Here is a 12370-nt window from a genome sequence, read left to right as displayed (position 1 = left end):
ACCCCCTGCATTGGAAGGCGAAGTCTTTTAATCACTGGACCATCAGGGAATCACTTCACTGTCTCTTAACCAATAAAACTTTCTGTCATGGCCAGCAACTATAATTAATAGTCTCTCCTCTACCAATGTTTGTCTAACCTGTCACTAAAGTTTCAAAGCAGGAGGTAAAAGTGGTTATTGGTCTAGTATGTTATATTGTAAAATGTAGTCAGAGTGTGTTTTAACTTCAAAGTGCTTAGGTAACAATGAATCAGTCCTCAAAAACTTCTAGTGATGAGAAGTTAAAAGATGATTTTAGGCCAGGAAAAAAAAGTTCACTCTACTTCAAAAGACTGGCTAGACCATTAGGCTTCATTCCAGATTTTGTACATCATCAAAACAGGAAGAATTAGAAAAATGTAGATCAAATAGTTGATGACTTACAATATGTCACTTCACAAGGAAACAACCATGAGCAGAAATATAGAGATGACCCAAACTCCTTCCTGACAGGCTATAATAACCTCCACCCATGCGTGTTTAACCCTTCCTCCTTCTGCATACCTAAATTTCAACCAGTTTTCAGGGGGTCCTATCCTGCCTTCTCAGGTTTCCCTGTTAGCTTGTGTAGGTTATTTCTTCTCTACTTGACATACTTTAGCGCTTGTGAATCACATACTTTGTTTTCAACTAGATTTGAAACTCCTTGAATCAAGTATCTTTATCAATAAATTCCTTGGGATCATAGGATGATGTGTTTGCTGATACAGCTACTGTGATCTTGCGTGCGTGTGTGTGTTCATGCTAAGTCACGTCAGTCGTGTCTGATTCTTGGTGACCCTATGGACTGTAGCCCGCCAGGTTCCTCTGTCCATGGGATTCTCCAGGCAAGAATACTGGAGGGGGTAGCCATTCCCTTCTTCGGGGGATCTTCTCAACCCAGGGATCGAACCCACATCTTCTGCCACTCCTGAATTGCTGATAGATTCTTTACCACTGAGCCACTGTGGAGACCCCATGCAATCTTAAATTGTATTAAAGAAATACAGTCTAAAATAAAGGACACACCTAGTGATGGCCCCACTTTACCCACACTCCGGTCCCATACTTGGAGAAAAGCTTTGACAAATTAGGGTTCAGGGGACTTTAAACTGAATTTATTAGAGAACTGAGTGCGGTACAGAGATGTCTTAGAGGAAATGCAAGTAAAGTAAAGTAAAGTAGCTCAGTCGTGTCCGACTCTTTGCGACCCCATGGACTCTAGCCTACCAGGCTCCTCCCATGGGATTCTCCAGGCAAGAGTACTGGAGTGGGTTGCCATTTCCTTCTCCTGGGGATCTTCCCCACCCAAGGATCGAACCCGGGTCTTCCGCATTATAGGCAGACACTTAACCGTCTGAGCCACCAGGGAAGCATAGGAAATGCAAGGGGCGTCTTTCAATACATAAGAAGCTTTCAGGAGACTAGCATTTCTTTGTCTTTTGTACTCAGAGAATAGATACAGGGCCAGCATCTGGCAGAAGTTTCTAATGATTTGAACTGTTTGTAGGGAATAAAAGGGTCATCAGTGGCTACGTCCCAGAAGTACAAACAAGCTGACAGAATGCGGTCAGGGTGGGAAAAAAGGAGTCTGCAAATAACTCCTCGCCCACCATATTTCCTTTGCCTTCCTCCGCGGGGCTAGGCTAGTCAATACATAATTTACTGAACAAATCAAGTCATGAAGTGGATCAGACCAGAAACATGGAAGAGAATCTTGCTTCATCTTGCTCTCACCCCTACATTCCACGAGCAAGTTCCTGGTCAGCTCTGCTTTCAAAGTACTCTCAACTCACCACTACTTACGCCGCCACCATCATCGCCCTAATTTTGCTAATCTCCCTGCTTCGCTCCTGCCCACCCACAACCGGCCTACCCACAAAATCAAGGATAGAATAAACCTAAAAACATACATCCCTCCTTTGTGTAACCCCTCCCCTATGACTCGTCTACACTTAGTATTAAAATCTAAATTCCCTGACCACACCAAGTAAGGTTCAACCCCCACCTCCTCCTCTGAGATCATCTTCTGCCAGCCTCGCCCGGGTGCTGTATGCTCCACCCACAACAGTCCGGCCTGCTCCTCAATTTGCCAAACTGGCTCCGACTTCAGAGCCTTTGCACTTGCTGTTCGCCTTGCCTACAATGCTCTTCACCCAAATCTTTGTACCGCTGCTTCCTTTCTCTGTTTCAGGTCTGAACTCAAACGTCCTGTCCTAGGAAAAACATCGCCTGACCACCGCTGCTCCCCTAACTCGGCTCTCACACCAACCTATCTGTCATCTTTCTATATCCCATCCCTCCGGGCCTTTCATCCGTCCCTCCAAAACATAAGCACCCCGAAAGCACAGTGCACGCCTTTCTGGTCGCTGTTCCCAGAGCCCGTAGCACGCAAACCTTTCCCCCAGTGCAAGAAAAGGTCTGGCACAGGGTTGAGTGTTTTGGCCCCGAACCCTGGACCCCCAGCCTGTTTGCCAGAGGCCCTGGCGACGAATCTAGCCCGTACCTTCTTCCAGCGGCTCCAGGCCAGTCCCATAGCTGACCAAATCCTCGTCGCTGTCACTGTCCAGCGCCGCCATACTGCTCCCTTCCGGACCCCGCCCCCTTGCTACGGCGGCCTCAAGCGGCCAAAAATTTTCCGCGCTTTCTTCTCTGCGAACCGCTAAGAGTTCTAAGCGCGAGTCTTGAAAAGTGCTGACCCCTCCAGACAAGCTTCTTTCTTGGGATCTGCGCCTCGTGGTTCTCAAACCCGTTTTGTTAGAGGCAGACCCCCGCAGGAGTTGCCGCGGAGGCTTTGGCTGTCACGACGGCCCATCCTAACTGCACCAGGTGCCGGTCTGGAGGAGGCGCCTGGGAGAGAGTGGAACGCACCCGGCTGTCCGACTGCTGGTTCTCCAGGACATCTGCGCACCCCCACACTCCTCCTCAAACCGATCCAGACCCTTCCCCAACTTAACCTGCTGGCAGACTCTGCTCCCCTCAGTGCTACCACTGTCAGTGTGCGGGGAATTTGCCTCTACCCCGACACATGCGCGCGCTATCTGAATATAACGCCCTTGTTGCTTTAGCCGCTTAGTCGTGTTCCACTCTTTGCCAACCCACGGACTATAGCCTGCCAGGCTCCTCTTTCCGTATAACACCCTTAGGGTTAGTAAGTGTAGTCCCCTTCCAGACCTCTGAAAGGATTCACAGGCAGGGGGTACCCTGATGCCCACGGGGAAGGTAGTTTGGGGCAACACTTGGTCAAAGAGAAAAATTAAAAAAAAAAAAAAAAAAGATCAAAAGAAAAGGAGAAAGAAGGTGGCGGTGTAGGTGTGGAGCCCTATACCAAGGCCACAGATGCGGAGCCCTGCACCAATCTCATCTCCAGAACTGAGCCTCATAGCAACCGTTGCCATGAGTCTCCCTGTTCTAAACCAGCCTACTCCCTGACATCACATTAGATAAAAATACCCACCCTATACCACTCTAAAAGGCACCTAATGCCACGCTCCAAACGGGAGTTTTCTTTGTTTTGATGCTATAAAAATGGGCCGCTATTCCACCAAATCTTGTCTCTCCAGCCGTCTGCGGTTTCAATAGCATCGACCACTCTTTCTTTTAATTGAAAGATAATTGCTTTACAACGTCGTGCTGGTTTCTGCTGAACAACCACTGGAATCAGTAATAATTATATGTATAATCACCTCCCTTTCGAGCCTCTTTCCCCTTCTAGGTTGTCATGAGATGCCAGGCAGCATTCCTTGTATTGTATAGTAGCTATCATTTTTATCATTTTATCTCTAATCATCATTTTTACACATGGTAGTGTATATATGTCAATGCTATTTTCTCAATGCGTCCTGCCCTCTCCTTCCTCCACTGTATCCACAAGTTCATTCTCTGCGCCTTCATTCCTTCCCTGCAAATGGGTTCATCAGTGCTATTTTTCTAGATTCCATAAATATCCATGAATATATATTTGTTCTTCTCTTTCTGACTTCACTCTGTATAACAGCCTCTGAGTTCATCCACTTCACACAACTGACTCAAATTTGTTCCTTTTATGACTAATAGTCCACTGTATATATGTAGCACATCTTCATCCATTCATCTGTTGATGGGCTTCTAGGTCGCTTCCATGTCCTGGCTATGTCAGTAGTGCTGCACTGAATATTGGGGTACTTTTTGAATTGTGGTTTTCTCAGGGTATATGCCCAGTAGTGGCATTGCCAGGTCATATTGTAGTTTTATTCCTATTTTTTTTAAGGAATCTCCATGAAAAGTGAAAGTGGCTCAGTCGTGTCCAACTGTTTGTGACCCAAAGAGTATAGTCCATGGAATTCTCTGGGCCAGAATACTGGAGTGGGTAGCCTTTCCCTTCTCCAGGGGATCTTTCCAACCCAGGGATCAAACCCAGGTCTCCCGCAATGTGGGCAGATTCTTTACCATCTGAGCCACAGGGGAAGCCCAAGAATACTGGAGTCGGTAGCCTATCCCTTCTCTAACAGATCTTCCCAACCCAGAATTCGAACCGGGTCTCCTGCATTGCAGGTAGATTCTTAATGCATCTTCCCCTCTAATAAACTCTATTCTCCTCTCCTTCTGCCTTGTGTCTGGTAATTCTTTTCCAGTTTGTGCACAGATTATGACAGTAGGGAGGGGAGAAAAAGGGAGAAAGAGCAGTAAAGAGAGAAAAAGAAAAAAAAAGAAAGGAAAATTGAAAAAAGAATGAAGAAAAAGAAAAAGGAAAAAGAGAAAGCAAGCAGACAAGCAAAAGGCTGTGCTGTGGGGTGAGGGACACTGAGGGCTCCCTTACTGAACCTAAAGAAACAAACATCTGTCCAACGGGGTGCTGTTATCCCACCCCAAAACTCCTTCTTACAGAACAAAGAAAAGAAGCCCAGATTTTCAAATTGAGGGTCAGAAGTCTGCCTGACTGAGAATCAGTAGGATATTGTTGAACTAGCCGTTCTACCCATGCCCCGGGGCCTCCTGAATCAGAATCTCTGGAGTTGGGACTGTTTCTTGAGACCCAAGACCCTCTCTGGCCTCAAGGCCTCTGTTGTCACTGTTCCCTGTGCTTACCGTACCACAGGCATGATTCACAGTCTCGCCTGCTTCAGGTCTCTGCTTGAAGGTTACTGACTCAGTATTATGTCTAATGTCCTTCTCTCCCCCATTGGAATGGAAGCTCCCATTGAAATATAAGGTCCAAGAAGAGAGAGATTTGAGGCAGTTTGGGGTTTGTTTGTTTTAATATTGGCTGCACTGGATCTTCCTTGCAGTGCGTGGACTTCTTTGGTTGTGGCGCATGGGCTTAGTTGCCTAGAGGTATGTGGGATCTTAGTTCCCCAACTAGGTATCAAACCCACATCCCCTGAATTGGAAGGTGGATTCCTAACTACTGGACCACCAGGGAAGTCCTCAAGCCAGTTTTTCTTTCTTTCTTTCTGTGCTGTACCCTCAGAGGTTAGAACAGTGCTTGGAATATAGTAAGCACTCAATAATAATTTTGAAGAATGAATAATTAAATAAGTCATGGTACATGACTTTTTTTTTTAAGTTATTTTAAAAACATCTAGGGGTTTCCCTGGTGGTCCAATGGTTAAGACTCCATGCTTCCACTGCATGGGGCACAGGTTTGATCCCCGATCAAGGAACTAAGATCCTGCACGCTTCACAGAGTGGCCAAAAACAAGCCAACAAAAAAAGCACAGCTTCTATGTATAATTGATAGATTTTGCTGTATACCTGAAACTAACACAATGTTGTAAATCAACTCTACTCCAATAAAAATTAAAAAAAAAAACAAACACAGTTTTGAAGTTTTTGCAAGTTTCCCATCAAAAAGCGGAGTCCATGTGCCCTCCCTTGAGTCTAGGCTCCACGACTATGACCAAAAGAATACAGTAAAAGTGACAATATACCATTTAGCACATCCAAGCTTTAAGAAACTGATAGATTCGACTTTCTTGGGCTGCTGGCCCTGGAATCTTAATCTCCGTTCTGTGAGGAAGCCAGGCCATGAGGAGAGGCTAGGTTGATAGTCCAGACAATGACCCAGCTGGGATTAATAATCAGCATCAGTCACCAGACGGGTGAGCAGGGAAGATTCAAAATGACTCCAGTTCCAGCGGCCATCTGGCTACAGCTGCCTGAGAGACCACGAGCAAGACTCTCTTAGCTGAGTTCAGTCCCTTCTGAAACCAAGAGAGTTAATAATACAATGACTGTTCTTGTTTGGAGCCATGAAGTTTTGTGGCAATTGGTTAACAACAGGTACTGGGAACAACCTTTATGATACAATACTATAAAGCATTTAAAAATGCTGATATGGGACTTCCCTGGTGGTCCACGGGTTGAGAATCCGCAGGCCAATGCAGGGGACATGAGTTCAATCCCTGGTCCGGGAAGACCCCATATGCCACAGAGCAACTAAGCCCATGCAGCGCAACAACTGAGACAGCGTTCTTTGGCCCGCGAGCTGAGTGCCCTAGAGCCTGTGCTCTGCCACAAGAGAAGCCACTGCAATGAGAAGCTGGCACACCAAAACTAGAGTAAGCCTGCACATAGCACAAAGACCCAGCACAACCGAAAATAAACATAAATAGATAAATAAAATGTAAGAAATAAAAATGCTGATGGTGAGTATCTCCAGTGGATGCTGTTAAATGAGCAAAACAGAGAGTGAGGCAGAGTACTGCCATTTATATTAAGAGAAAGCATAAAAAGCCAAATTTACTGTGACTATTGCATCCACAATGTAGGGACACAGTACATCCAAAAATATGCTATATCCCCAGGAAACTCCCCAAAGAATCCGGTAACAGTGGTTGCCACGGATCAAAGAAGATCAGAGCAGGGGGATACATGTATACAACATTGCACCATTTGAATTTTTGTTTTTAGCTGCATCCATGATAGTCTTTCCTTCTATGGCAGTATCTTGGGTTTCATTTTAAAGGTTTTTTTTATGGATTAGCTCCTTTCCTGCCTTGATAAATTTAATGTACTAAAGAGAAAGTATCTTTGTTTATTGAAGCCCTGCAGGGCCCCAGCACTATCCTTTGATCATCACTGTTGTTGTGAATAAGAAGCTTTTGAAAGTAAAGAAGGTTAGGGTTATATACCTATACACCTAGGTTATATACCCAGAAAAACCATGAAGGTCCATGATTTTATTTCTAAATTACCCTAGCTAATTTTCTTACAGCTTATAGCTTCTGAAATGTGAGAAAACTCCAATAAATTTATTGTTGAGAGTTTACTTTATTGGATTTCTGACAATCACAAGCATTTAGTGTACCAACCTTTCTGACTCCAGATCTTCAGAAATGCTTCACCTGCAACTCTGATCACTTACTACCCAATATTCCTGAATCTTGGCAGCAGGAATCCCTAAACAGCACAGTTTTTGATTTGTTGTTGTTGTTTTTTTATTTTATTATTTTATTTATTTATTTTTTTGACAACAAGTCACGTGGGATCTTAGTTCCACAACCAAAAATCAAACCTGAACTCCTCACACTGGAAGCACAGAGTCTTAACTACTGGATCACAAGGAGAGTCCCATAAACAGCGTGTTTTTCTGCAAAGCTGTAGCAACTGAAAAAGAAAGTGAAAGTTGCTCAGTCGTGTCCAACTCTTTGCAACTGTATAGCCCACGGAATTCTCCAGGCCAGAATACTGGAGTGGGTAGCCTTTCCCTTCTCCAGGGGATCTTCCCAACCCAGGAATTGAACTGGGGTCTCCTACATTGCAGGTAGATTCTTTACCAACTAAGCTATCAGGGAAGTCCCAAGAACCTAAAATACCACTTACTCTTCCTTTCTTATTCAAACAGGCAAGAAACTACAAATCTCAGAATCTTATCAGGAAACTGCAGATAGGAAGATAGGTGAATCACCTGGGTAGGGAATAATTTCTTTCTCATGGTCCACACATCAGTGTTGGTGGTGGGATGGTACTCATGACATACAAAGAACCTTGCTCTAAATGCCTGGGAATCAATGTCACTCACAAATACAGAGTTCCTGAGAAGAGCAAGGAGAGAGAAGAAAGCCTTCTTAAGAGACCAGTGCAAAGACACAGAGGAAAACAATAGAATGGGAAAGAGTAGAGATCTCTTAAAGAAAATGAGAGACACCAGGGGAACATTTCATGCAAAGATGGGCACAATAAAGGATAGAAATGGTGAAGACCTAACAGAAGCAGAGGAGATTAAGATAAGGTGGCAAGATTACACAGAAAACTATACAAAAAAGGTCTTAATGACCTGGATAACTATGATGGTGTGGTCTCTCACCTAGAACCAGACATCCTGGAGTGTGAAGTCATGTGGGCCTTAGGAAGCATCACTACTAACAAAGATAGAGGAGGATGAAATTTCATCTGAGCTATTTCAAATCCTAAAAGATGATGCTGTTAAATTGCTGTACTCGATAAGCCAGCAAATTTGGAAAACTCAACGGTGGCCACAGGACCAGAAAAGGTCAGTTCTCATTCTAATCCCAAAGAAAGACAATGCCAAAGAATGTTCAAATTACCATACAGTTGAGCTCATTTCACATGCTAGCAAGGTAGTGCTCAAAATCCTTCAAGTTAGGCTTCAACAGTACTTGAATCAAGAAATTCCAGATGTATAAGCCCAATTTAGAAAAAGCAGAGGAACCAGAAATCAAATTCCCAACATCCACTGGATCATAGAGAAAGCAAGGGGATTTCAGAAAAACAACTACTTCTGCTTCATTGACTATGCTAAAGCCTTTGACTGTGTAGATCACAACAAACTGTGGAGTATTCTTAAAGAGACGGGAATACCAAACCACCTTCCCTGCCTCCTGAGAAATCTGTATGCAGGTCAAGAAGCAACCTTTAGAACTGGACATGGAACAATGGACTGGTTCCAAATTGGAAAATGGAGTACATCAAGGCTGTATATTGTCACCCTGCTTATTTAACTTCTATGCAGAATACATCATGCAAAATGCCAGGTTGGATGAATCACAAGTTGGAATCGAGATTGACTGGCATCAACAACCTCAGATATGCAGATAATACTACTCTAATGGCAGAAAAAGAAGAGGAACTAAAGCACCTCTTGATGAGGGTGAAAGAGGAGAGTGAAAAAGCTGGCTTAAAACTCAACATTCAAAAAAGTAAGATCTGTGGCAGATTCATTTTGATATTTGGCAAAACTAATACAATTATGTAAAGTTTAAAAATAAAATAAAATTAAAAAAAAAAAAGTAAGATCATGGCATCCAGTCCCATCACTTCATGACAGATAGATGGAGAAACAATCAAAACACTGACAGACTTCATTTTCTTGGGCTCCAAAATCACTGCAGATGGTGACTGCAGCCACGAAAATAAAAGACACTTGCTCCTTGGTCGAAAAGCTATGACAAACCTAGACATCACTTTGCTGACAAAGATTCATCTAGTCAAAGCTATGGTTTTTCCAGTACTCATGTATGGATGTGAGAGTTGGACCGTAAAGAAGGCTGAGCACCAACGAACTGATGCTTTCAACCTGTGCTGTTGGAGAAGACTCTTGAGAATCCCCTGGACAGCAAGAAGATCAAACCAGTCAGTCCTAAAGGAAATCAACCCTGAATATTCACTGGAAGGACTGATGCTGAAGCTGAAGTTCCAATACTTTGGCCACCTGATGTAAAGAACCAACTCATTGGAAAAGACTCTGATGCTGGGAAAGATTGGGGGCAGGAGAAAGAGGGGGCCAGAGAGACTGGTATGGTTGGATGGCATCACTGATTCAGTGGACATGAGTTTGAGCAAACTCTGAGAGATGGTGAAGGACAGGAAAGCCTGGTGTGTTGCAGTCCATGGGGTCACAAAGAGTCAGACACAACTTAGCAACTGAACAGCAACAATTTATTTCCATTGAGCTTTCTTATTGAAATATGGACATATGTACAGAAAAGTGCAGAAATCACAAGCACATAGCTCTGTGCATTTTCACACAGTGAATACACCTGTGTAACAACAAGCAGATCAAGAAATAGAAAATTCCCCCAATCCCAGAAGCAATAACCTCAGAATAGATTAATTTCATCTTTTTCCTATTTTACATAAAATAGAGTTATATAGCATTGTTTCTGGCTTCTTTGGCTCAACCCTATTTTTGTAAGCCAAGCATTTTGCTCACAACATATTTGTTGCTTATATTAATAATAGTAATAAATTAGTTTTCCTTATGTGAGTACACTGCAATTTCTTATCCATTCTACAGTTGATGGGCATTTTGAGAAATTTCCAGTTAGGTGCTTTTTTAAAAAAAATTTTGGCCTCACTGCAGGGCATGCAGGATCCCAGTTTCAACCACAGGTTGAAGCTGTGCCCCCAACGGTGGAAGCGAAACATCCTAACCACTAGACTCCCAGGGAAGTCCCAAATAAGGGGTTATTGTGAAAAGTGCTTTCCTGGTGGCTCAGATGGTAAAGAATCCGCCTGCAATGCAGGAGACCTGGGTTCGATTCCTTGGTGGGGAAGATCCCCTGGAGAAGGGAATGGCTACCCACTCCAGTATTCTTGTCTGGAGAATTCCATGGACAGAGGAGCTGGTGGGCTACAGTGGATGGGGTCACAAAGAACTGGACACGACTGAGCAACTCACACTTTCACTTTGAAAAGTGCAGCTATGAACATTCTTGTACATATGGAGAACAGATGTGTGTATTTCTATCGGGTATCTATCTAGATTTGGAATTGCTGGATCACAAGTTATGCATATATCCCTCTTTAGTAGAAAATGCCAGTTTTCCAAAGCAGCAGTACCAATCTACACTCCCACAAGCAGTGTACAAGATTCTGGTTGCTTCACATTCTCACTAATGCTAATATTAATATTTTGGGGAGCTATTCTGTCACTTATTTATGTTTATTTCCTAATCACTTCTTCCCAAGATCCCAAAATAGCTTTCCTTTTAAATCACATGTAACAGTGTAGTATAGCATAACATGTGCTGTAACTTCAGGCAATGTAACTTACCAGACTAGTAACACCTGAGCCTCAACTTATTCATCTGTAAAATGGGAATGATAAACTACCCGCTTCATAGGTTTGTTGACCAACTGAGATCATGCATGGAAAGTGCATGCATAAATATAAATATGCATATAGCACAGCTCCTGCCATAAAGTATGCAATAAACAACTGCTATGCACTTGACTGTATTTCAGAGCTGGGGAAACTGAGGCCACAAGGGGTAAAAGGGTCTGGTCAAGGTGAGTAGTGGCAAAGCCTACAGAGCCTGGTGTGGTTTTCTCAAGTCAGTGCTCCATGGCACCCTGTGGCTTCAATTTCTAAGATTTTTTTCTTGAAAAATGCAAACTTGATCTATAATTTTTTTTTCCTGGGCATGCTGCAGGGCATGTGGAATCTTAGCTTCCTAACTAGGGATCAAACCCAAGCCCCTGGAACTGAAAGAGCAGGGACTTAACCACTGGACAGCCAGGGTAGTCCCTGGATCTATAATTCATTCTATAATTTCGTTCATTTAAGGGTTACATTGTGATTTCGGCTTCTAATTTAGCAAATTTCATCAGATTCTCCAAGAGAGGATGTACATTAGGCTGCTCCCAGAGAAACCAGCGCTCCTTTTGTCAACAAGTAGGTCTTAGGAGGTGAGACTTACATTTTATTTGGAGAAACTGAGTCCCTGGAGAGTCAACTGCTGACCCCAGCCAGAAGGTAAAGCAGGGACTTGACAACATAGTTGAGATTTTAACCGTTGCCTGTCTCAGGAGTTCCCAGCCCGGCTTTTTTATGAGGAGCACAGAGGCTCACTGGTGGTTCCCGTGACACACAACACCAACAGAGTTGACAAATAGGGGGTCAGAAGTCACCGTCCTGCTGGGCTAGCAGCAGCAGCTCTCACTTCCTGATCGCAGCGGGATCAGAGATAAGGGCTCAGGCCTGTGAGCCCCCGCAAGGAGTCATGAGAATGTCTACAGATGTCCGGTGCTGCACAGCCTCTAGGAGGGACACACACATGGTTCCCAGGCCCAGAAGATGCCTGTCAGGACATGCAGTAAAGAACAGAAGTGGTATGGACCTGACAGAAGCAGAAGATTTTAAGAAGAGGTGGCAACAATACACAGAAGAACTACACAAAAAATATCTTAATGACCTGGATAACCTGATAGTGTGATCGCTCACCCGGAGCCAGACATCTGGGAGTGTGAAGTCAAGTGGGCCTTAGGAAGCACTACTATGAACAAAGCTAGTGGATGGAAGTGATGGAATTTCACCTGAACTATTTCTAATCCTAAAAGATGCTGCTGCTAAAGTGCTACAGTCAGTACGTAAGCAAATTTGGAAAATTCAGCAGGGGCCTTAGGACTG

General features: G+C 43.8%; 1 protein-coding gene across 1 annotated transcript in view; it reads right to left on the bottom strand.

Moving 5' to 3' along the window:
- The window catches only part of GPATCH1 (G-patch domain containing 1), a 55187-nt gene extending 52432 nt beyond the window's left edge, over nucleotides 1-2755 (bottom strand). Inside the window, exon 1 of the mRNA XM_006061380.4 lies at nucleotides 2525-2755. Within this exon, the coding sequence (XP_006061442.4) occupies nucleotides 2525-2597 (73 nt within the window). The 5' untranslated portion in view covers nucleotides 2598-2755. The remainder of the gene's footprint in view (nucleotides 1-2524) is intronic.
- Nucleotides 2756-12370: the final 9615 nt, after the last annotated feature.

This window comes from Bubalus bubalis, chromosome 18, assembly GCF_019923935.1.
Source record: "Bubalus bubalis isolate 160015118507 breed Murrah chromosome 18, NDDB_SH_1, whole genome shotgun sequence".
In the NCBI taxonomy this organism is placed as follows: domain Eukaryota; kingdom Metazoa; phylum Chordata; class Mammalia; order Artiodactyla; family Bovidae; genus Bubalus; species Bubalus bubalis.
This window is presented reverse-complemented; position numbering and strand designations above follow the sequence as displayed.